Source organism: Ursus americanus, chromosome 16, assembly GCF_024610735.1.
Source record: "Ursus americanus isolate L20-20 chromosome 16, mUrsAme1.1.p, whole genome shotgun sequence".
Taxonomy (NCBI): domain Eukaryota; kingdom Metazoa; phylum Chordata; class Mammalia; order Carnivora; family Ursidae; genus Ursus; species Ursus americanus.
In genome coordinates this window covers 7269469-7295145 of record NC_142142.1, presented here as the reverse complement: position 1 = coordinate 7295145, position 25677 = coordinate 7269469, and the positions used below count along the sequence as shown (strand labels likewise).

At 51.1% G+C, this 25677-nt stretch overlaps 2 protein-coding genes across 3 annotated transcripts in view; both read left to right on the top strand.

Annotated features, from left to right (window-relative positions):
• Nucleotides 1-8411, top strand: part of XNDC1N (XRCC1 N-terminal domain containing 1, N-terminal like) — a 22466-nt gene extending 14055 nt beyond the window's left edge. For both annotated transcript variants that reach the window (XM_087868110.1, XM_087868109.1), the window contains exons 7-10: nucleotides 58-230; nucleotides 2646-2718; nucleotides 4666-4793; nucleotides 5455-8411. In XM_087868110.1, coding sequence (XP_087724236.1) covers nucleotides 58-230; nucleotides 2646-2718; nucleotides 4666-4793; nucleotides 5455-5690 — 610 coding nt within the window. In that variant the 3' untranslated portion in view covers nucleotides 5691-8411. The remainder of the gene's footprint in view (nucleotides 1-57; nucleotides 231-2645; nucleotides 2719-4665; nucleotides 4794-5454) is intronic.
• On the top strand, nucleotides 6675-25503 carry LOC148108747 (short transient receptor potential channel 2). Its single transcript, XM_087868108.1, has 14 exons — nucleotides 6675-6689; nucleotides 8366-9085; nucleotides 10852-11064; nucleotides 12146-12310; nucleotides 13328-13502; nucleotides 16136-16336; nucleotides 16420-16582; nucleotides 17087-17179; nucleotides 20700-20892; nucleotides 21440-21567; nucleotides 21671-21749; nucleotides 24188-24317; nucleotides 25112-25311; nucleotides 25360-25503. Exons 1-14 carry the CDS (start codon nucleotides 6675-6677, stop codon nucleotides 25501-25503), a joined length of 2619 nt encoding a protein of 872 aa, XP_087724234.1.
• Nucleotides 25504-25677: the final 174 nt, after the last annotated feature.

Here is a 25677-nt window from a genome sequence, read left to right as displayed (position 1 = left end):
TGAGCAGAATGGAGTTTCTGTTCTGAATGAAACCAAGTGCTGTCTGTTTCCTTGCAGGAGCACCAAGGAAATTTCAGAGCTTAAGAATATCCTGAAACAGCTGCAGCCAGGGGCTTTGGGCCGTTCAGCCCGCATGGTGCTTTCAGCTGCCCGGAGGGTGCCTCCCGCGAGCATGGCAGGCGCGAAAACCAGCCCCGAGGAACCAGGTCCTAGTCAGCCAGCCACCACAGGTGAGTCCCCACCACCTGCCTTTGGTTCCTTGCTCTCCCTAGCACCACCCTTTTTCCTGAATCCAGTGCTGCTATGCAAGGATACCTTACCAGTGGGACTTCCTGTGGGAGAAAAGACAATTGCCAGTGTCTTGTTACTGGAAGAGAAATCAAATATTGTATAGTAGTAATTGAAAGAACACTGGCCTGAAGTCAGGAATCCTTATTTCTTTGGGCCTCAATTCCCTCATCTTCAAAGTGAAGGAAGTAAACCACATAGTATATAGGCCCCTTGCAGTATTAGTGTTTTGTGATCAATTTAGTAGGACAGTTAAGTCGGGGTGGTGGTGTTTGGAGCTTATTGGAGAAATAAATTAAGGGAATAGCATGGTTTTATCACAAAGAAGAAAGGATTAAACATGTCAGAGCTCCTACTTTGCACCAGATATGGCTAAGGCACTTTTACTATTTCATGTTTATAACAAACTTAGGAAGTAGATACTGTTATACTCATTTTACAAAAGAATCTGAGGTTCAGAAAGGTTAAACATTCTGAGTCACACAGCTAATATGTGGCAAAACCAGGATTTGGGTTTTTTTTTTTTTTTTTTAGATTTTATTTATTTATTTGAGAGAGAGAATGAGAGAGAGAGCACAAGAGGGGGGAGGGTCAGAGGGAGAAGCAGACTCCCTGCTAAGCAGGGAGCCTGATGTGGGACTCGATCCTGGGACTCCAGGATCATGACCTGAGCCTAAGGCAGTCACCTAACCAACTGAGCCACCCTGGCTCCCCCAAAACCAGGACTTGAACCCTGGGGCTCTTGGTTTTAACTGGTCTAGACAGCAATAGAGAGAATAAGTAGGGTACTCATTGAAAACCTTTGGTTTCGCTCATTGCTTTATCGGGAAAATTTTTAAAAAAGGAAACAGTTTATCTGTCATTTTAAAGAACTGAACAAATTACTGAAATAATAAGTATGTTATCTCATTGCAGAAATAGGGTACATTGGTCATCTATGGTTGCATAAACAAATTTCCCCAAAACTTGGTAGCTTTCAACAGTATTTATGATTTCACAGTTTCTCACAGTTAGGAATCTGGGCCGGGCTTAACAGCATCCTCTGGCATCAGATCTGACACAAAGCTACAGTCATTGGAAGGCTCCACTGGAAATGATCTGCTCCCCAGCTCACTCCCATGGCTGTTGGTGGAAACCAGTTCCTCATGGGCTGTGGACTGAGGCTTCCCTCACTTTCTTCACTATGAGAGCCTCTCCCTGGAGAATCTCCTAGTGTGGAAGCTTGCTTCATCAGGTGAGCAAGCTAGAGAGCAAGAGAGAGAGTACTAGCAAGGAAGAAGTCAGTCTGGGGCGCCTGGCTGGCTCAGTCAGGAGAGCATGAGACTCTTAATCTCGGGGTTTTGAGTTCGAAACCCATTTGGGTGTAGAGATTACTAAAAAATAAATAAATACGCTTTAAAAAAAAAAGAAAGAAAGAAAGAAGTCTGTCTTTTATAACCTAATCACAGGAGTGGCACCCCATCACTTTTGTCGTATTCTGTTCATTCAAAGCAAGTCATTAGATTCTGCCTAAATTCAGTGGGAGGCACGAATACCAGGAGGCAGGAATCGATAGGAGTCATTTCAGAAGCTGTCTACCACATAAGAAAGGATGTAGTTTATTATTTTAAAAGACAGAAAATGGGAAGGAACTAACCTTTTGGGGACACCCGATCAGCTGGGTACTGGAACCTTCAAAAATATTAAATTCTATATAAAGTGTTTCGGAAGTTCTGAATAGCTAGACAAATGGTTGTTAATGGGTTTTGTTGCCACTCATTTGATAAATATTTTTTTTAAAGATTTTATTTATTTATTCGACAGAGATAGAGACAGCCAGCGAGAGAGGGAACACAAGCAGGGGGAGTGGGAGAGGAAGAAGCAGGCTCATAGCGGAGGAGCCTGATGTGGGGCTCGATCCCATAACGCTGGGATCACGCCCTGAGCCGAAAGCAGACGCCCAACCGCTGTGCCACCCAGGCGCCCCTTGATAGATATTTATTGAACATCTCTATGTGCAAGGCTCCGTGCCCCTTCCTACCCTAACGAAGAGACTTCTCCATGTCATACAAGTAAGTCCAAAACTTCAGACTGTGATAAGTACTTCAAAAGCAAAGCATAGGGACGCCTGAGTGGCTCAGTTGGTTAAGCGTCTGCCTTCAGCTCAGGTCATGATCCCAGGGTCCTGGGATTGAGCCCCACATCGGGCTCCCTGCTCAGCGGGGAGCCTGCTTCTCCCTCTGCCTCTGCCTTTTTCCCCCTGCTCATGCTCTCTCTCCTTCTCTTAGATAAATAAAGTCTTAAAAGAAAAAGAAGGACTATCATATGTGAAGGCCTTTTTGTTAATGCGCTAGATTTAATGAGTATTTCTAACACAGAGCTCAGACCAGAGGAGCAGAGCTCAGAGAATGATGCGAGCAGGACGAAGAGACGGAAAGTACAAGCCCGCAGGTGAGTAGGTCAGCCTGAAAGACCCAGATCACCCCTAACCTTGTTGCCCTTCTACACCTGTCCTTCTTCCCCCACTTGTGTCTTATTTGGGTCAGAGAGTATCCTTGTGTCTGTGCTTGATCTCAGGGTCTGGACCTAGAGGGTAAATAGAGAAAAGATGTCCTTGTCCACAGGTTGCCAGTTAGGCAAGGAGAGAGCTCTGTAGTGGATTAGAATCTGAAATTGAGTATACTGTATCTCATGTACTTCATTAAAATTGAAATCTTTTTCTGTTTCAAAAAACACTGTCAAGAAAATAAAAAGAACCCACAGAATATGTGAGAAAATATTTGCATATCATATTCGGTAAGGGACTTGTTTCTAGAATACATAGAGAATGCTTACAACTCAACAATAAAAAGATAACCTAATTTGTAACGGACAAAAGATCTGAATAGACTTTTCTCCAGAGAAGATATACAAATGGCCAATAAGCACATGAAAAGAATGCTTAATATCAGTAGCCATCAGAGAAGAGCACATCAGAACCACAGTGATCACACTCAGTAGGACAGCTGTAATCAAAAAGACAGTAGCAGGGGCACCTGGCTGGCTCAGTCGGTAGAGCATGCAGCTCTTGATCTCAGGGTCGTGAGTTCAAGCCCCATGTGGGATGTAGAGCTTACTTTAAAAATAAAAAATAAAAGACAATAACAAATGTTGGCAAAGATGTGGAGAAATTGGAACTCTCATACACTGCTGGTGAAAACGTAAAATGGTGCAGTCAACCTGATAAACAGTCTGGCAGTTCTTCAAAAAGCTAAACATAGACAATTTCCCTCTGATTTCTCCTGCCCTGAATGGCACGATTTCCTTCTGGGTGGCGGGCTGAGTCCTGCGGTTGGGCTCGGGTGTCCGCAGTCCCTGGGGCTTTGGAGCCAGGCCCCCGGGGAGGGGCCCTCAGAACCCGACCTAGGGTTAGGGTTAGGCCCCAGGAGGATGGCAGTTCCACTCCTAGGAATAGACCCCAAAGAACTGATAACAGGGATGCCCAGGTGGCTCAGTCGGTTCAGTGACTGCCTTCGGCTCGGGTCATGATCTCAGGTTTTGGGATTGAGCCCCACATCGGGCTCCCTGCTTAGCAGGGAACCTGCTTCTCCCTCTCCCTCTGCCTCCCCACCCCCATTTGTGCTTCTCTCTCTCTGTCTCAAATAAATAAATAGAATCTTAAAAAAAAAAAGGACTAATAATAGGTGTTCACACAAAAACATATAGACAAAGGCTCATAGCAGCATCATTCCTGATCGCCAAAAAGTGGAATCAGCCCAAATGTCCATCAACTGATGATCAGATAAACAAAATGTGGTATATTCGTACCATAGAATATTGTTCAGCCATGAAACAAGAATGAAGTACTGATGCAAGCTACAATATGGATGAACCTTGAAACATGCTAAGTGACAGAAGCCAGTCAGAAAAGACCACACAGTGTATGATCGCATGTATACAAAATGTCCAGGATAGACCAATCCAGAGACAGAAAGTAGATTAGTGATTGCCAGGGTCTGAGGCAGAGAGGAGGTAAGGGTAGTGATACTAATGGATTTAGGGTTTCCTTTTATGGTGGTAAAAATGTTCTGGAATTAGATAGTCATGGTGGTTACACAACCTTGTGAATATCCTAAAACTGTTCAATAGTATAATAGGATGAATTTTATTGAATGTGCATTATATCTCAATAAAAGAATAATTTTTAAAACCTGAAAGCAATGATAGAACTTCTGTTCTCGGATGTTCAAGGTTAAATGACTTCCCTCAGGTTGGAAACATCAAGTGGGAAAACCAGGACTCCAGCCAGGGCTCCCGCCTCCACATCAATGAGTCCACACTCTTCCATCCTAACTCGAGGCTCCTTCAGCCCTTGGAGCCTCTTACTAATAGCTGGTCTTTAACTATTCTTTCTCACAGGGCTTTATCCAGCTCGAACTCGCGGTCCAACCAGAGGGGGATGGCAAAGGCAGGGCAGAGACAACACCACCGACCCCAGGCCCAAAGTAATGGGGTCCAGGAGAGTGCACCGTGCCCCATTTGTGCAGGTTTGCTGCTGGGGCCTGGGGGTTATTGTGGGACTACTAGGCATCGCTTGCAGGACGACTAGGAGACCTGGGAACACTGCCAGGGAACATTCGAGCTTGGACTCCCAGTCTTCTCTGCAGTTACATACAAGTGTGTATGGAGCACATGCTTACATTGTGTTGGCCGAGCCGAGGAAGGGACACAGGCCCTGTCCCCAGGGGAAACATGAAACAAAACAATACGAAATACTGTCAGGGAGGGCCTAGCATTTCCTTCCCATCCATTTCCTCCGTGTCCCAATTCTCTGAGTCCCTATTCAGAAGGTCTTCTCCGATCTTCTCAGCTCATCTTTCCCAGCCGAGCCCCTGCAGTATTCTCAGATTCCCTTGCACTTAGCACTTCTCACTTCTGCTTTGTATCACAGTTGCTTGTGGCCATAGCTTATCTCTACCCCTGAACTCTACAGTCCAGAAGGACAGGCCTAGGTTTCCGCCCCTCAGCTCCTGGCCCGGTGCAAGGCCTACAGTAAACCCTTGATAAATGTTTGGTAGATTCACGACCGGACATTGTCAGGTGTAGAATATCCAGCCAGAGTAAATTTCCCGCAAAAACAGCCACGCTGGGGTGGCATCATGCCTGGGAGCGGGCTCAACTTTGCTAACCTCCTTCTCTCCCTCTTAGTCTCCTTCAGCATTGAGGTTCTTCCCCGGCACGCTGCGACCTGTGGAGAGATCTCCCCACCTCAGCCAGCCTCTCGCTCCTCATCACCATCTTCATCGCAGTCTGTACTGTACGTGTCCTCCCCGGAGAGCTCACCACCCGCTTCCTGGGTCCAGTGCCCTCTATGCCAGCTGTACTTCTCGGCAGGAGAAGTCGAAGAACATGCCAGCATGTGTGGGGAGGTCCCTCAGACGTGAGCCATGAGGTGCTGTGGTTTTGGGCCCCCTGCCCTCTGTGACTAAAACTGGGGAGTGGATCTCGTGACAGGTGAGGGGAGCTGATAAGGCCAAGCTGCCCTCTCTCCTCTCCACTCATTCCCTCAGGACTCTGCCTGAGGGCACCTCGGGCCCAGCCTGCTCTAACTCCCAGTCGTCAAGGCTTCTGTCACCATGGCACCCTGTTTTCCCAAGACAGCTCCATCCTTTTCCCCTCTGGAGCTTCTGGGGTAGAACTGGTGATCTCTCTAGGGCTTTGGGACATAATCCAGAATGTCTTCCTCTCAGTGAGTGATGCATATCCTCATGCCCATTTTCCTGAAAGGAAAACTGAGACCTGATGAAACAAAAGCGCTGCCTGGCAGATAAGATCTTGTGGTATACTTGGAAGTTGAGAGTGATTTTTGAGCATGAGACTAACCTCCAGCATCCCATGACCTTAACTCTCAGTATCCTGTGTGGGTTCCCTCCCTAGGTACGATCAGGTAATGGTGGTACTGTGTGACTTGAAGCAAGTTCTTCATCTTGCACCCAGAATTAACCCTCAGTAACAGAAAACCCCTGTCCTCCTGCTTGCAGAGCTATTCTAGGGATCAGATGGGTTGATGACTAAGGAATGGGTCTAGGCTCAGCTGTGGAACCTTGGGCAAATCCCAGTCCCCATCTATACCATGAGGCAGTTGGACCAGAGGGTCTCTAAGGTCCCCTCCACCTGTGACATTCTCAATTCTATTCCCACCTTTCTTGAGCAACTATGTCCTCTCCCCTTTCCCAGAAGTTTCCACTGTGTGGTACTCACCAGTTCCTCTGGTCTCCAGGGTACAAGGCAGAGGGGGAGCAGCTGGTCCTGGCAAAGGGAGGGCCCAGGGCGGGGTTTTGAACTCAAGGGTAGGAAAGAGGCTGGGCACAGTCGGGAACAGACAGGGCAGGAGTCCTTCAGTCCCTACAGCATAGGTGGGTGCAACCATGGACCTCCTCACGGTAAGAGACCTGCTCTCCTACTTTTCTCTCATCCTGGTCCCATTTCCAGCCATGATTAAAACAACAGATTGAGCCACAGGGGCGGAGAGGACATCCTCGCTGCTATGCAGGTGATGGATATTGCCATGTTGGTGGAGGAGAGCCCCTGGAGCCCCAAGCCTGGGCCCAGAGAGAAGAGCAGTGAGGGGGGGCTAGGCCCGGTATGAGAGAGGGACGAGGCAGCACTGAGGAAGAAATGCCACCCAAAGTAGGAGAGGGCAAAGCCGGGGAAGGTTGGTGGGGGAGGAGCACTAGGATCTGTTAGGAGGCCTGGACAGAGCGGAGGGGCTGGGGGAAAGCCCCGTTCAAAGACCCTCCTGCGTAGACATGTCTGGGCCTGTCCTTCGGAGGCTCTGGGACTCTCAGAGCGATGAGCAGCTGGGAGATGAAGTCAACAAAATGGGAACTGGGTCCTGGGCAGATCCCGGTTAGACTCCCCATGCAGCCCCGTCCGCCCGCTGTAACCCACCCTTCCTCAGGGTTCCCACGCTGGCCCACTGTGGGTTCCTCTGAGGGTGGCAGCTGTGCTGAGGGAGGGGGCCCCTGGCCGGACCCAGGCCTGGCCCTTCCTCACCTGAGAATCTACCCAGTAAAATGGTGACAAAGGAGATATTTGTAATCTTCTGTGCTGCTGGCTTGTAAGATGGAGGCGGTGGCCATAAACTCAGGAATGTGGGGAACCTAGCTCTAGAAGCTGGAATCAGAGCCACCCTGTCCTGCCGACACCTTGACTTCAATGATACTGATTTCTGAATTCTAATCTCTAGAACTGTAAGAATAAATGTGTATAGGTTTAAGCCAATTTTTTTAAAAAGAAAAGGGTGCTTTTTTCAACCAAGACCAATTCTCTAAATATCAGTAATTCAACAAAAGGGGTATTTATTAGCGGCTTAACAAATCTATACAAGATGCTATTATTATGGTATGAAAGGGTGTTTCCAAAATGATTGCTTCCTAGAAAATATGGAAATGAAGTTTATCCCCTACACAGACATAATCTTTTGGGGAACATTCATATTGTCATTATGTAAGACGATGACATTAGATAAACCATATATACTAGAATATAGGATGTATATTTGATGTAGATACTAATTTCAGAGTAATACATAGATAAAGGTGGTAGCATTCTTATTTTCCTTCTTAAAAGAAAAAAATGGAATAATATACATTATTATGTCCCACATTTTGGATGTTTTGAACTAGTAAAGATTCCAGAAATCCAAAACTAGTAACAACAATTCCTATTTGAGTTGAGAAGTGGCATAAAGGGGAGTTAAGAACACCAGCTCCTCAGCCAGACTGCCTGGGTCCCCATCTCATCTGAGTGGCTTAGCATATCTTTACCTCAGTTTCCTCTGCTGTGGAAGGGGGGCGTGATGGCTCCTACCTCACAGGGTTATCGTGATCGTAAGGAGTGAGTGAGTTACTGTACTTGGGACGTGTTCAGAAAAGAAGCATGTATAAGCACTACATTAAGTGTACTTCGGAAACAACATTGTTAGTATCTGGGCAAGAGCAAAATAGTACGGTGTCTGGGCTGAGGGCTTAAAGGTGGAAGGGTGAGGGAGGCCCCAAAGCAAAGGAGGTTAGACACGGGGGGAGGGGATGTCCCACCCTCTCCATCCTTCATCCAGCCACAGCCCACCTGCACAGAGATCGTGAACAAGAAGCTGAGGTTCCCACCTCCGCTCCTGGCCGCCATCCAGGAGGGGCGCCTGGGCCTGGTGCAGCAGTTGCTGGAGTCGGGGGTCGAGGCGTCAGGCAGCGGGCCCAGTGGGCCCCTGAGGAATGTGGAGGAGGCCGAGGACCGCTCCTGGAGGGAAGCTCTCAATCTGGCCATCCAGCTGGGCCACGAGGCCATCACTGATGTGCTGTTGGCCAATGTCAAGTTTGACTTCCGGCAGATCCATGAGGCCCTGCTGGTGGCAGTGGACACAAACCAGCCAGCTGCGGTGCAGCGCCTGCTGGCCCGGCTGGAACGGGAGAAGGGCCGCAAAGTGGACACTAGGTCTTTCTCACTGGCTTTCTTCGACTCGTCCATCGATGGCTCACGCTTTGCCCCTGGTGTCACTCCACTCACCCTGGCCTGCCAGAAGGACTTGTATGAGATCGCCCAGCTGCTCATGGACCAGGGCCACACCATTGCCCGGCCCCACCCGGTCTCCTGTGCCTGCCTCGAGTGCAGCAATGCCCGCCGCTACGACCTGCTGAAGTTCTCCCTGTCCCGCATCAACACCTACCGCGGCATGGCCAGCAGGGCCCACCTCTCGCTGGCCAGTGAGGATGCCATGCTGGCTGCCTTCCAGCTCAGCCGGGAGCTCAGGCGTCTTGCACGCAAGGAACCTGAGTTTAAGGTTGGATTCTCGTACTTCCTCCTGCCCTTGGTCCCCCATATCTGTCCTTCCACACAGGCGGTGTTCTGGGGAGTGGAAAACAACAGAAAGATGATGAGGCCTTGTTCTGTTCTCAGTAACCCTCCATTTTGTTGTTGTTGTTGTTGTTGTTTTAAAGATTTTATTCATTTATTTGAGACAGAGAGAGAGCACAAGCGGGGAGGGGCAGAGGGAGAGGGAGAAGCAGACTCCGTGCTAAGCAGGGCCCTGAGATCATGATCTGTAACTCTCCATTTTGATGGGGACTGGCAGAATCCCACCCTGAAGGGGGATCTCATTCTAATAGCAGAGAGCTATCACTCTAGGGGCACCTAGTTTTATGGCACCTAGGGATGCCCTGGGTCTAAGGGAGTAGGGAGAACTCAGATAGAAAAGCAGTGAGACTGAGATGACATTCAGTGGAACCTGTCCTTTCTGAATACCTCCTGTGAGGTCCCACATCGAGCACTGTGTGTTAGGGGCCCAAGCTTGTGATCCCAAGCAGGGAAGGGCAGAGTGAGGTGGACACGCCTAGGACGCTCAGCTCCCCTTCGTGCCTCTGTGGAGAATGCTACATGGCTTCTAAAACCCAGAAAAGTGAGGTCAGGAGGCTACAGCAGTTGTGTTCCGGGCAGACTCCTTGGAAGAAGCAGAATTAATCTTGGCCGCACAGCCAGGCGGTTTAATACAAGTGAAGAGGAGTCGGGAGGATATTTGCAGTAGGGGTGCAGTGTAAGCAAAGGCTGTTGGATAGAAAAAGTAGACATGGCAATGAGTGCCGGGGCCTGTGCAGGACAGAGAACGTGTGAAGGGGAGCCGAGGAGGGGCAGGGTCCCAGGGACTCGTCAGGAACCTTGAATACCACCAGCCCCGTTCCGTCCCTCACTCATCCACCGACATCCCCTCTGTGCTAGGCAGACTTAGTCCCCATGCTCAAGATCACCATTAGGCGGGGACACAGACAAGGCTATTGAAACAGGCCGAAGGAGGCAGGGTGTGGTCCATGCCAGGTGAGCCGGGGAAAGAGCATGCCGCTTCACCAGAGTTGTGCGAGACTCAGAGCCCCCACTTCACAAGTAGCAGGAAAGGGGGGTCCTTCCAAAGGACTTCTCCTCCATGCTCATGGCAGCCCACAGAAGGAGGCAGCACAGACTGTCATCCCCACTCTCCAGGCCTGGCAAGGGGAAGCCCCTTACCCCCTGTGACACCACCTGAGGGACAGTGCTGGGCTCAGGCCTAGCCACCTGGAATTCTTGCCCGGATTCTGTCTGGGATTGGGGCCCTGAGTAAAACCGAGGCGAGGCTGGGTAAAGTAGAGGCAAGAACTGCCCTACCCGTGTCTGCTGCTAGAACTGCCGGCTTCTCACGTAAGGCAGGTGCTCAAAAAAATTAATGAAACGAACATGAGAGGCATGCAGAGCAGGACGAGAAGTGGGACAGGAAACAGGGACTAGAAGGGGCGGTACAACGGACGGGCAAAGGTGGCAGAGGGGTTTGGGCTGTAATGACCTAGTGATGAGGCAGATGGAGCACCAGAGGAACAAAGCTGACACATGAGGCACCTCACAGCAAGGAGGAGAGCGGGGGTGGCAGCGAAGAAAGGAAGAGAGGACTCAGGGTGACAGCACATGTGGGGAAGTGATGGTCCGCAGCAGGACAGAGCAGGCCCAGGCCCACTGTTGGGAGGGTGGGGCTGACTTAGTGGGGCTGGGCCCGCAGGGTGGCCACACGCACCTGCTCCCCTGCAGCCCGAGTACATCGCCCTGGAGTCGCTGAGCCAGGACTACAGCTTTGAACTGCTGGGCATGTGCCGGAACCAAAGCGAGGTCACTGCGGTGCTCAATGACCAGGGCGAGGACAACGAGACTGAACCTGAGGCTGAGGGCCTGGGCCAGGCCTTTGAGGAGGGCATCCCCAACCTGGCGAGGCTGCGACTGGCCGTCAACTACAACCAGAAGCGGGTCAGCTGGGCCCTACCCACCTCCTGTGCCCCTGCCCCGATCCCTGCCCAGCCACGGCTAGGTATCCCCTGGTGCAGCCCAACTAAGTCCTCTCCCTGCCTTCCTACACTCATCCTGAGCACCCTTCTATCTAGGCCCTTGGCCCTGTGGGTCTCCTCACCTCCCTTCTTATGTTTAGTCTAAGCCTCTAACCTCTCCCCAACCCTTAGAAGTCCCATGACCCACCAGGACCCTACCTTCAGCCCAGACATCTGGGTTTTACTCAGCTCTGCCTCTGGCCTATGGAGTAAGTTTGGTCCAGTCTTCTCTTGTTAGACTTCAGTCTCTCTCTCTATTCAGCAAGATTAGACTAGATCTCCGAGGGCTTAGATATCAAGTGATTCCATTATTCCCCACCTCGTTAGATGCCTGACCCTGTAAGCTAAAGACATGCTCCCTTTCTAGTCTCCCCACCCCTTATTCTCCCTCTCACCACCCTCAGATATCCTATCCCACCAGGAGCTAAACCAAAAAACTTCCTTCATAATGGCTTCCCTGGCCTGCCCTCCAAGACACCAAACCCTACTTTCCCTGTTCCTCCCCTCCCCCTCCTCAAGACTGGTGCCCCACATCTCTAACAAGACAGGAAGCCCCGAGGGTTCTGGGACGTAGGTACCTATTTCCACCCATCACTGCCTTAAATTCAAGAATGTGGGATCCGGGGATGCCTGGCTGGCTTAGTCAGTATAGCATCGGACTCTTGATTTCTGGGTTGTGAGTTTGAGCCCCATGTTGGGTACAGACATTACTAAAAAAAAAAAAAAAAAAGAATGTGGGATCCGGAGAGTCCAGAAAAACCTTTGAGTTCAGCTTCTCCTTCATAGACTAGGAAACCAAGGCCCAAAGAGAGGTGGGGTCTGGGGTCTGCCCAAGATGACAGAGCAAATGAGTTGCCTGTCTTCTGAGTTGGCTGGCCTGAGAAGAAAAGAAATATGGCTCAATCTTTGTGGCAGGGAAGGAAGGACTATGTCCCCAGCTGGCTCCCCGCCTCTCTTCCCGGCCTGGTAACCACCTACTCTGCTCACGCGCCGTCTCTGCTTAGTTTGTAGCGCACCCCATCTGCCAGCAAGTCCTGTCCTCCATCTGGTGTGGGAACCTGGCTGGCTGGCGTGGAAGCACCACCATCTGGAAGCTCTTTGTCGCCTTCCTCATCTTCCTCACCATGCCCTTCCTCTGCCTTGGCTATTGGCTGGCGCCCAAGTCCCGGGTACTAAGAACAAAGTTAATGATAACTGCCCTTTATTGAGCCCTTTGCTAATATGCCCATTGAGTCACCTGAAGTGGCCCTGGGAAGTCGGTCTGACGCGTATTCACAGAAGAGGCACAGAGAACAGAAGTGCTCTTTTTGTCCAGGGGGTACAGGAAATAGCATGGTTTCAACAGAGCTCTCTCAGCCTCCAAAGCCTGATCTCTATATGCAGCCCTACACTCTCCTAAAGAGAGCCCCGCCCCAGCCTACAAAGAAGACTTTAGGGACCCAGATGTTTTTATTCCTTCATCTCAACAAGTCTCTCCTTGAAACCCCGCTGTGAGCTGGGCCTTAGGCCCGGCGCTGGGGATTTAATGAAGAGCGAGTGGTGTTAGCCAGGGGAGGCACAGGGAGAGCGGAGTCCGGGGAGTGGGAGCAGCATATTGGAAGGCCCGGGGAGGGAGAACAGAAAGATCAGCGAAACTGAAGGAACGTCTGTGTTGCTAAAGCATAAGCAGAAATAGCGAGTGGTGGGACGTGGGCAGGACCACAACTAGCGGAGCCTTGTAAGCAGAGATGGAAACCACTGTAGGATGTTACTGAAGGGAGTGCTCCAGTAGTTGTGTGTTTGAGAAAGTTCTCTCTACGAGAGGCATGAGGATGGGGTGGGGGTGTGCTGGAGTTAGGGAGATGGTCCTTGTCTAAGATGGGGACACAAGAGGAGGAGAAGGAACAAGTTTGGGATAGAAGATGATGAGTTTACTTTTTAACCTGGTTGAGACTGAACTCGAGGAGCCTATGGGGCCTCCAAGGGGAAGTTACTTTACCTCTATGATCCTCAGTTTCTTAGCTGAAAAAACAGAGAGTATTAATACTCATACAGTTGTGAAGGAAGTAGATATGAAATGTAGTACATTCTCCATAAATGCCTGAATACATACGTGCGTGAGTGAAAGGAGGAGTCTGGAAGTTCTCCCAGCAAGGGCGGAGATTGACAGGCCTCCGAGAGCCACGCTTTCCTTCCTTGCCCCCCAGCTGGGCCGCCTGCTGAAGATCCCAGTGCTGAAGTTCCTGCTGCACTCCGCCTCCTATCTGTGGTTCCTCATCTTCCTGCTGGGCGAGTCCCTGGCCATGGAGACACAGCTGAGTACCTTCCGCGGCCGCAGCCAGAGCGTCTGGGAGACTTCCCTACACATGGTTTGGGTCACAGGTACACGTGTGGGCCTTTTATTTGTAGCGGTCCCCCTGGTGGGACTCCTCACTGTTCTTCAAATAAGTACTCCAATTGGGGGGGACCCTCTCCCTGTAGATGTGCCCTGAACATATAACCAAACCCTTCTGGGCTCTACCACACCAAGGGACCTTTTCCATTCACCCCTAGTTAGGGGATCTAGCCCTGTGATAAGACTCCCTGAGCAGGGGCGCCATACTTGCTCCACTCTGGACATTCCTGTCCTCTCACAAACAAGACACGGGTCCATAGTGTCAGGTGGGAAATTTCTCTGGTGTCATGGTAGCCTGCGAGCACACCACCAGGCAATCTAGTCCCAAAAGTCAAGGAACAGAAAGGCTCACAGACCAAACTGAGATGGCTGAGTCATACAGTTTATTGAACCCCTAAATGGTATGCTTAGGATGGCATGGTCAGGGGGAGCAGAGTTGAGGTCTGAGCAGGGGCAACAACACCCAGAAGCTGCCTGGCCCCAACACTTCATCTATGGGAGAGACGTGGGGGCAAGTATGTCTGGCCACAGCTGAAGCTCGCTAACCATCCTGATGGGCAGCTCTGAGTTTCCTTTACAATCCTTGTGCAAAGGACACATAGGACCAGAATGGGTATAACCAGTGGGCAATCCTGAGGGCTTCCTCAGCCACATGTATGTTCAGTATATCGCAAATATTTATAGAGTCTACCCATCCCTTTCTGGGTATGTTCACACACATATGCTCTACTCATTTTATTTGTTCAATATGTCGCCCAAATAACTAACTTATCTATACTCGGTGTGTAAGTTTCATCCGTCCCATCAGTTTTCTTCTAGCGAAGAATCAAGTATTCTTAAATAATTCAGCAAAGGCAATTACAAGAATCCCCAGAGCTCTACCTAGCCTCTGGCTGGTCAGCTCAGCGGGCTGGGCTGTTGGCCACTTCCTCAGCCGTCCTCCCCTCATTCAGCTCTAGCTTAGTTAGGAAACCCCCCAAGCCACCAGTAGACCGGGTCCACTGCTCCACCCTGTTCCAAGCCAGTCCATGATGCCCGAAAGGAAATCTGGCCAAGAAACTCTGGGGAAGAAAACAAGAGCTGTCCAAGAGGAAAAGTTTCTTACCCAATGATTTACTAAACACAACAGACCTATGCTAAGTGGAGATAAAGCCGGTTCTGTTCCTGCCCATAGGGGAAGAAACGTGTTAAGAAACAAAACTCTGCATTTCTTCATGCGCTAAGTGCTTGCTGCTACCCTACTGTGAGTGAAGCCCGATCAGTTAAATATGGTTCCATCCACCCGTGCAACATCTACCCCAGGCTCACAAGATAGTCTCCCAGCCCTGGCCCCTGCCCACACTGCCCAGTCACCTGGCTGCCCCCCCTCCTTCTAATCTCAGCTTAAAGGTCACTTTCTTTGAGAAGCGTTCCCTGGGCCCCCAAATCAGGGTGAGGATCCATTCCTAACCACCCCCGAAACAGCCTCTCTATTCCCCTGCTCCTTAGTCTGAGCATTTATCGCCCTAGATTGTAACCAGTGGGCCACTTGCCTGTCTCCCTCGCTCGAATCCTGGGAGGCCAGGGACTGTATTTGTCTTATTCACCACTGGGACCCACTGGCACATGGTAGGAGCTTAATGAGCGTTGGTTTAATAGTGAGTCCTAGGCCTTGTGCTGGGCACTGCGGACAAGGACATGAATCAGACACAGTCCCTGACCTTAAGAGGTTCAAAGTTCAGGGGAGGTAGAGGAGACAGAGCCAGGAAGAGATATCCCACAGTGCCCCGTGGTTGATGGCATCACAGAGATCTGAAGGAAGCTGTGAGAGCCCAATGCAGGGGGCAACTCACCCCACCCACTTAGGAAAGTGTTCGCAGAGGAGGTAGTATTTGACCTGGGCCGTGAAGGTGAGCTTGGCTTCAGGTGTAGAAGGGCCTTCTAGGCAGACGGAAAAAGCACATACTTGCATCCAGGGAACGGAGAGGGGTGCAATGCAGCAGGATTACCTGGCTAACGGGGTCCAGCTCCTGTGACCACACCCATCCCCGGGTCTGGCACTCAGAGCAGGCAGATAATTTGGAGCCCCTTCAAATCAATATTCTCGAACTATTTGTCCAGAATTTATTCGGTGGAAGGCAGGGAGAAACAGATTTAAATCGCTCTCCCCCAGTACCAGCCTCCCCCGGGTGTTAGTTTATGCAGATCAGATGCCTGGGATCCTCAGGGCAGGACACACCCCGGACGAGTCTGCCTCCGCCAGGAGGCTTTTGTTTTATTTATTTGTTTGGTTGGTCGGTTATTTTTTTGAGAGAGAGCACACGAGCCAGGTGGGGGAGGGCAGAGGGAGAGGGAGAGAGAGACATTTAAGCAGTCTTCACGCCCAGCACAGAGCCGGTCATGGGGCTCGATCGACCCTGAGATTATGACCTGGGCTGAAATCAAAAGTCCGTGTCTCGACCCACTGAGCCACCCAGGCGCCCCAGGAGTCTTTTTTATTTTCACGGAAGACCACCTTGTTCTTACGTAGATTGCATCTTTATGCTTTATCAACTCTGTCCCCGTGATATTTTAGCTTTCCACCCTGCATGGGTAGGTGCCCCCCACCCTAACCTAGCTCTCCCCCTACCACCTCCTTCAGGCTTCCTGTGGTTTGAGTGCAAGGAGGTGTGGATCGAGGGCCTGCGCAGTTACCTCCTGGACTGGTGGAACTTCCTGGACATGGTCATCCTGTCCCTGTACCTGGCGGCCTTCGCGCTGCGCCTCCTTCTGGCCGGGCTGGCCCACGTGCACTGCCGGGATGCCCCCAGTGGGGCTGCCTGCCACTATTTCACCACGGCTGGTGAGTGCCCTCCCCCAGCTTGAATCCCCCAGTCCCTTCTCTCCCCTGGCTCTCAGCCTCATCCCCCATTCCACCCCGCACAGAGCGAAGTGAGTGGCACACCGAGGACCCCCAGTTCTTGGCGGAAGTGCTGTTTGCTGTCACCAGCATGCTCAGCTTCACCCGCCTGGCCTACATTCTGCCGGCCCATGAGTCGCTGGGCACTCTGCAGATCTCCATTGGCAAGATGATTGACGACATGATCCGGTGCGTATTCTCCCTGCTCAGAGCATCCTCCCCTGTCATAGACCCCACTAGATCTCCTTGTAGAATCCCCCAGCCCTCTGCCACCCACCCCCGGCCCCCGCCCCTGTTGTAGCCTAACCCCCGCTCACGTGTGGCCCTAACTCTGCTGCTGCTGAATCCTGTCCAGTAGGACTCTGACTCACTCATCCTTGAACCGCATCTCAGCAGAGACGAGGGGAGAGAATCCTTAGGCAGACTCCCCTGTGAGCATAGAGCCCAACAAGGGGCTTGATCCCAGAACCCTCCGATCATGACCTGAGCTGAAATCAAGAGCTGGATACTGAACCAACTGAACCAGCCAGGTGCCCCCCGGCACCCTTTTAAATGACTTCTCCTTCCCCATCCCTACATTCTCTATTCTTAATAGTCACCAAATTGAATACTTGCCAAGAGACACTGAGTCTGGGAGGACTTCTCCCAAGGTGGAGGCTTTCTCAGACCCCTCCCCATCCCCTCTGCGGCCAGGTTCATGTTCATCCTCATGATCATCCTGACCGCCTTCCTCTGCGGCCTCAACAACATCTACGTGCCCTACCAGGAGACCGAGCGGCTGGGCAAGTATGCTGGGCAGAGGCAGGATGGGCCGCTAGGGGTCTGGGACGCAGTAGCCTGGAGCTTAGTGATCACCTCTGCCTTCCCCTCCTTCCTCACCCATTCGCTCATAATTCGTCGCTTGATGGGGCAATAATTAATTCACTCTCTCATTGATCCCCACTCATCCGTTTGTTAACTCGTTCATTTGCTCACTCCCTTTCTTCCCAAACTTAATCTTTTGAAAAATGTCAATCCCATGAAACAGTTAAAAGCACGGTGGACACCCATATACCCTTCACCTAGCCCCACCAATTGATGATGTTTTGCCACACTTTCCTCCCTCTGTCGCTCTCCTTTTTCTTTTTTCTTTTCCTTGAAACATTCAAAAGTAAGTTGCAAACATCACGACATTTCATCCTTAACTATTTCAGGAGACTTCCTAAGAGCATAACCATAAAACCATTATCATACTCAAAACATTTATTTATTTTGGGGCGCCTGGGTGGCTCAGTCAGTTAAGCATCTGCCTTCTGCTCAGGTCATGATCTCAGGGTCCTGGGATCAAGCTCCACGTCTGGCTCCCTGCTGAGTGGGGGGGGCCTGCTTCTCCCTCTCCCTCTGCCCTTCCCCTGCTTGTGAGCTCGCTCGCTCTCTCTCTCGAATAAATAAAATCTTAAATTTTTAAATTTATTTTTTCTTTTCTTTTTCTTTTTTCCTTTCTTTTTTTTAGGTAGGCTCTACACCCATGTGGGGCTTAAACTCATGACCCTGGGACAAGAGTCCCATGCTCCACCCACTGAACTAGCCAGATGCCCCCACACTTAAAAAAATTTAATATCAAGGGGCACCTGGCTGGCTCGGTCAGGAGAGCATGGGACTCTTGCTCCCAGGGTCATGAGTTCAAACCTCACACTGGGCATAGAGTATACTTTAAAAAAATTTAAATAAACAAATACTTTGATGTCCCAAATTATTATTTACTGTACAGTTCTTATTCAAATTTCCCCAGTTGCTCCCTCCCCCAGGAAAAAGTCTTTCTAGCTTTTTAAAGATCTGAAATCCAATCTGGGGTCATGTGTTACATTTTGTTGCCATTCCCTCTTTAGTCTTCTTTGATCTGCAACCTACCCTCTACCTTTCCTACCTCTTTCACAACAAATGAACTTTGTTGTGAAAGTTCATTTCACAGCAAGGAACCACTAGTTCCTCGGGGTAAGATTCAAGTTAAGCAATTCTGGCCGAACACAACCGAGTTGATGATGTGGGTTTTCTATTGCGTCACGTCAGGAGACAGAAGACGTCAGTGTAGCCCACTGGCCCGCCTCCTGGTCTAGCAAACCTCCTCACTGTGAAGTTACCAAGGATGCTCTTTTACCAATGGAAAGATATGTGGAGACTGTGTGACTAACCTGTTCCCTTGCGACTCTGACTGGGTGGCTTTAGCACCGTAGATGAATCAGTCACCGCCATGGCGGCTTCAAGATGGTGATCTTCTACTGCCGTTCTTTCTTCATTTATGTGTGACGTCCTTTTATAAAGAAGTGCTCTCTTCTTTTCTGAAAATCACTAAAGATGCAAAGACTTTTTTTTAAAATACAAGAATCCATTACAGTTCATTATTCTTCTTGATGCTCAGTTCTCCCCAAATATGGCCAATAATTCTTGTGTTTGTTTATTCACCCATTCGTTGCCCATTTGTTCATTTGCCCACCTTTTATATCCATTCACCTTGTCATTCAGTTGTGAGGGGCTTTTTGTTATTGTTGAGTTCACACCTATTTACTGACACCTTCTTTGTAGTAAGTCCTGTCCCCGGCACTGGAAGCAGAGACAGAGGAAGTGAGGCGGACCCAGTCTCACGAAGAAGATAGCCGGTGTGCACAAATAAGCTCAATCTGGGTGCCAAGAGCTGTGAGGAAGGAGGGCTTATGTTGGGAATACCCAGAGGGGAAAGCCCCTTCCTCCGCCTTAGGTAATCAGGAAAGATTTCATAGAGAAGGGAGCATCTGGACCCCACCTCTAAAGCTTATGGGCTTCAGAGAAGGTGTAGGGCATCTGGGACAGAAAGGAAACATGCACCAAAGCAGGGGCATATGGCTGGAGAATCCCAAGGTGTCTTCCATGGTTGGCATGTGGAGGCAATTCTGAGAGAGGAAGCTGGAGACGCTTGAGGAGCCAGGTCATGGAGCTCATGAATGTCCTCCTGAGAGGCTTAGGCTTTCTCAAGCAGGCCAGGTTGTTCCCAGTGGACTTTCAAGCAATGATTCCATTATAGATTCTTCATGAGTGCAACTATGTGATGGTTTTATTGATGGTGCTGAAGGAGCCACACTGGGGCTATCTATCTGTCAAGGCTTTGTCAATGGTTCCAGCGTAAATGGAGGCTTTATTCAGACCAATCCTCTTACTATGAACCTTTGTTCACATCCCACCTTCAGGATGCTAGCTTAAAGAAACTGAGCTTACACAGTTTAAACCATGAATCTTAGCACCAGATGCAGCAACCATTCATGCCAGCCTGCTTCGTGGGTCTGGGTGCTACCAGTCACTCCCCAGTGGCACAGGCAACATGAGCCCTCCCGTGCTGTTCATTCATGGTGACACCTAATTAAGTCAGAGACATTTCTGCTAACCATCTCACGGAGGTTGCATGGTAGGCATCTGGACTGAGAGCAATTAGGAGCGTTTAAAGTTTGACAAGCAGAAGTATGATACCTCCAATCAGCAATTAGAAAGAATACGTTGGATGCCTTGTGGAGGTTGGAATAAGAGACAAGAGACTGAAGTCAGAGACCAGCCGCAGAGGCGGTTGCAGTAATCGAGGCCTGAACTGGTGCTGAGATGGAGGGAGTAAGACGGATTCACAAATAAATGCGGAAGGAGGGAGAATGTAGTTAGGTCTGTGAGTGACTACCAGACATGCACATTCGACTGGGAGTAGAAAAGGGAGTTCAGAAGGGCTTCCTGGAAGAGGTGGCACTGGAGTTGCTACTGCTATGGTCCAAATCACCATCCTCTCTCACCTAGAGCATGACAAGTTTCTTTGTTTCTTTCTTTTTTTTTTTTTAAGAGAGAGAGAGACAGCATGCACAAGCCTGGGGGGAGGGCTTGCAGGCAAAGGGGGGGAGAGAGAATCCCAAGCAGGCTCCACGCTTAGCGTGGAGCCCCACATGGAGCTCAATCCCACAACTCCGAGATCATGACCTAAGCTGAAATCGAGTCAGACGCCCAACCGACTGAGCCACCCGGGTGCCCCCACCACCACAAGTTTCTTAACTGGTCTTCATGCCCCCGCGCTCTCATGGCTGCATCCTTAGCACCTTTGGCACTACTATACGCTCAATAAATAGTGGTTTACTGAAAGAATGAGAGTGCGAACTCAGAAATGACAAGAGTCAGTACAGGCCAGGGCGGTCCAAAGGGCTTCGTGGAAGCAGAACGCCCTTGGCTGCGTCCTGGAGGGTGAGGAGGAGTGTGTCTGCGTGGCCCTCAGGCTCTCCTCCCACCCCTCACATCCTGTCCTTTGCTCGGCCCTCCGCGCCAGTTTCAACGAGACATTCCAGTTTCTGTTCTGGACCATGTTTGGCATGGAGGAGCACAGCGTCGTAGACATGCCTCAGTTTCTGGTGCCTGAATTCGTGGGCCGGGCCCTCTACGGCATCTTTACCATCGTCATGGTCATTGTGCTGCTCAACATGCTCATTGCCATGATTACCAACTCCTTCCAGAAGATTGAGGTGAGCTGAGGCCAGCTGAGGCCAGGGAGAAGGGACCCAGCGATGGAGAGGAAAGGATTGCAAGGAGTGCAAACACTCGGGTTCTGCTCTGCCTCCACTCTTGTCTTGTTTTGTGGTTTGGGGCAAGGGTTCCTTTCCAGGCCTCATTTTCTTCATCTCTGAAATGAGGGTCTTAGTAATGGCTATTCTTTTCTCCAGACCCAAGTCTGGTGCTCTTTCCCTTTCATGGTTGGGAGGAGGGGTGCGTTGTGGAAAAGTAGATGGGAACATGAGAAGGGAGAGGGAAGATGGATGGGCTAGCGTTTGTGGCTGGAGAGCAGCCTGGGCAGGAACTGGATGTCAGAGGATGAAAGACAACGGGGAGGAAGAGAGAGAAGGGGGAGCCAGGCAGGGGAATGTGGGTGATAGATGGGAATGGGGAGAAGACAGCGGTGGGCACACTGCAGAAGAGGAGGTGTGGAGACCGGGGGAGCGTGAGGCAGACGGGGTGAGCGGGAGGGCTGGGTTCCAAAGTGGCCCTTGCAGAGCCCCTGCCTCCTGGCCCCAGGACGACGCGGATGTGGAGTGGAAGTTCGCTCGCTCCAAGCTCTACCTGTCCTACTTCCGGGAGGGCCTGACGCTGCCTGTGCCCTTCAACATCCTGCCCTCCCCCAAGGGCCTCTTCTACCTTCTCAGGTGATGCCCTCAGAGCTCTCACTCGCCTCCTCCCAAGCACCCAGCACCCCCCGCCCAGCTCCCTAGACCTGTCCGCTGACTAACCCCCCTCCGAATCTCTCAGGAAAATTTTCCGCTTCGTCTGCTGTTGCTGCTCCTGCCGCCGAACCAAGAAGCCGGACTATCCGCCAATCCCCACCTATGTGAGTACCTCCTCTGCTTGTCATCGGTCTTGGTCACGCCAGGCCTCCAACTGTATTGTCTACACCGCCTGTTTGTCTGCACATCCCTTGTCTGTCTTTCTGGTACATTCCCCACAAAGCCATTTCCTACATCCTCCTCTCGCACCTGGCTGCCTGTCCCTGTTCCTGGATCTGGCCGTTTCCTAGATTTCCAACCATGGGTCACCCGACTTAAACAGAAGTCCCTACCACCCTGCCCCCAAGCCACAGGCACCCTATTTGGCTCAGACCTGTCCTGCAGCTTGAAGCAGCCGCTTGAGCCCTTGCTGAACCACAGAAGGATTAGGAAACCCGTACGCCCTAGAGCAATCCTTTTCAGTATTAAATTTTTATCACACTGATTACACAATCTTTTTGCCATCAAAAAGAAAAAAAAATAAAGGTCCAGACTTCAGACAAACGTCTTTGCCCTAAACTGAGCCAAGACACGGTTGAATGTTTAAAAACAAAACAAAACAAAAAAACCCTCAAGAAACCAAGGGAAAATGCCCCACAAACTGGGAAATTAAATGGCCGATGGAGGCCTGAGAGAGAAAGCCGAGCCTCCAGGGGGCTCCCTTACCTCTCGTTATCTGTTCCCTGACCCAGGCTTGGCGTGGGAGCCCCATCCTATTTCAGACCAGCGTTAAGGCCAAGTCTGTAGGAGGTCCTATCTGTTCCCTTTAAAACGTGTTACTTGAGGATCTCTCTAAGCCAGGGACTCTGGGCCAGCTCTGTGGGGGCCACAGGCCACCTCGGGAGTTCTGAGGTCCCCGGATCCCCTGATTGGTCCACAGTTTGTTCCACGAACACTTACCAACACCTGTGCTGGAAATAAAGATCTGCATAACGGCGGTCCCTCCCGGTGCTGCCAGCCTAGCGCTGCAGAAGGAAAGAGTAATTGCACAGGACAACGAGCCCATGACAGAAGCCCGGGGCGCTCCTGGAGCACAGAGGACAGGCCCCAGAGCCAGACTCAGGAAGCCCGTGAGAGCAGGACAGAAGCCTGGAGGGGTAAACAGGAGGTGGGTGGGCAGATAGTGGGGAGGGGAGTTCTCGGCACAGCAAACTGCATGCGCTCAGCATGGGGAGAACGGGACGCTTACAAGAAACGAAGTGCCCAGGATTCCCAGTTCCCACCACTCCCTGGCTCCGGACGATCCCGTGTGGACACCGCCTTCACCCTGATGGATCTCTGACTCCAAATCCTGGAATTATCACCCTTCTGCCCTGGTCACTTCCTGTTCCTGTCCAGGCTGCCGGGTGCCTACATGCAGACCGTCTGCCAGGGCTGCTCCCCGCAAGGATGACTGCACTTTTTCACCTGAGGTTGTAGCCGATTCGCTGAGCCTATGCCCTGTCCTCGACGGACGGAGCCACTGTGTCCCACCGGATCTCCCCACGCTAGTCGGCTGGACTCCCCCCACTGGAGTCCCACCCTTCTCCCAGCTGCCCCCACCTCACTAGCCTCTTCTCTGGTGATCAGTCGGATGTCCCTTCCCACCTGTCCTGCATCCTCAGGAAATGGCCTCCCTAAGTTCCTATTCCTTATTTTATACAAGGAAAATGCTTTATATACACTGTAGCTGTAAAAGGCCTATCATTCTCTCTCACACTTCTGCCTGCCCCAGCTTGGTCGATCCCATCTTTCCCCTGAGAATATTTAATAACATGCTTTGTTTTTTTAATGAGTAAATATGTTAACTATAAAATATTTAGAGAGACAATAAAACTAGATAAAAATACCTGTTTCCTAAGCAATTAGAGAGCCCTTACTCCCTCCCAGGGAAGTAGGCATTACTACCATTTCTGTCTTAAATTCGGAGACCCTCAGGCCTGAAGAAATCGAGTAACTTGCCTGAGGCGCAGAGCTGCTAAGTGACTGAGCTGGGATTTGGGCCTCTATCTTCCCAGTCTAGCGCTCTGCCTGTTATACCTCTGTTGTCTGTCCACTGTCTGCCCACCCACATGTCCTGCCTGCCCTCTTGGTACTGTTGTGGGGCCTACACCTGGACCCCAAACCAATCACTCCAATTTGCATGATGATTTCCATGCAGACACCTCCCCACAACTGCAGCATTTGAACAGCAGGGCTAACCTGGACTAACTCAAGGAAGCCAAGGCAGGGTTGGTGTGGCAGGAGAAAGAACCCAACTCAACATTTTTGTCTCTGCCCTCCACCCCCCTCTGTGCCCCCCCCCCACCTCTCACCCGCCCACCCCAGCTCTTACACTCACCCTTGCTCAGCTTCTGCCTCCTTCTGCCTCCCAGGACTGCACCAGGGTCTAGCTATATGGCCTTCAGGGACAGAAATGTCTGCAGACTTGGCCTCCATCCTTGATCATCTGGGGGAGGACACAATGATTACAGAATGGTTGCGGGCGTAGAGTCTCTCTCACCCTCTGGTCTTCCCATCCCAGGCCAATCCCGGGGCAGGAGCAGGGCCTGGGGAGGGACAGCATGTATCCTACCGCCTCCGAGTCATCAAGGCCCTGGTACGGCGCTACATAGAGACAGCCCAGCGGGAGTTTGAGGAGACCCGTCGGAAAGGTTAGTGGCTCCCCCCCAAGCCTTCCCCATTGCATTGCAGGAATCGCATTGCACACCCTGCAGTGTGGCTCTCCTACTCAATGATTCTCTGAGCCATTCAGATATCTACTCCACTCATTTCATTCAATCCTTCGTTCCTGTGTTCATTGACTCATTCACTCTCTTACCCATTGGCTCAGTCACTTAACTCATTTTTCGTTCATTCAGTCACTAATTCACTCATTCAATCAACATTCATGGCCACACCCCCTTTGTTCCAGCCTCATCTTGGAGGGAGGGGGGAATGTGTAGAGCAGAGACACAGGGGAAGCTTTCGGTCTGGTGAGACAGAGAAACCATCTTTGTAGGCAGATAGGGCTTAGTTAGGAGAGAACCAAATTGCAACGGGAGCCCAGGGGAGATAGAGAACCTATTATTTTGAGAGGCTCACAGGAAGGTAGAAGGATAGAGGACCAGAAATTGGAGAAAGCAAAGGTGTAACTCAGACTGGGCCCTGACAAGGGCAGAGACACAAATCTCTATCCATTAAAAGCTTCCCCGTCCCTGTGACTCCCGATCCCTTCTCTGGCCCACAAGACGTTCCTTCTTTGTATCTTCCAAACTCATGACCACCTCAGTCCCACTCAGATTCATCTGCCCCCAGCCCACGAGTCAGTCTCTCACTTTCTCCAGTTCTACTCCCTCAGGACCCAGAGGCACAATGTCCCTGGGGTTCTGTTGTGAGGGGAAAAGTGGTTCGGGGCAGGCTCATCTTCTGAGAGACCTCCCCATCAACACCTTCCCCCATGCCCCAGACCTGGGCAACAGACTGACGGAGCTGACCAAGACTGTGTCTCGTCTGCAAAGTGAGGTGGCTGGTGTGCAGCGGACTCTGGCAGAGGGAGGGACACCCCGACCACCCGAAGGTGCCAGCATCCTCAGTCGCTACATCACCCGAGTGCGTAACAGCTTCCAGACTGTGGGCCCTCCCATCCCTGAAACCCCTGAGCTGACAGTGTCAGGGATTGTGGGGACCCAGGTACGTTCAGAAACTGGGCTTCAGGATGCTGGAGGGGCTAGGACTCCAGCTTCTGGGGAGCCTGGCCCTTCCTCCCCAGCTCACGTGTTAGTACACAGGGAGCAAGAATCAGAGGCAGCTGGGGACCTGCCCCAGGAGGAAGATTTGGGGATCAAGAGGGGATCCTGACGCAGTGGGAGGGTCCCTCCTTCTGTTGCTAGGTAGAGCCAGCTAGATGGGTGAGGGTAGGTGTAATTTACTGGAAGACTCTGCTGCTTTACTTGCCTCAATAAAGCTTCTGTTCTGAATGTCGGATGCCTCCAGAGTGTGTGAGAATCTCTGTCTCTTCAGGTTTTGAGATTC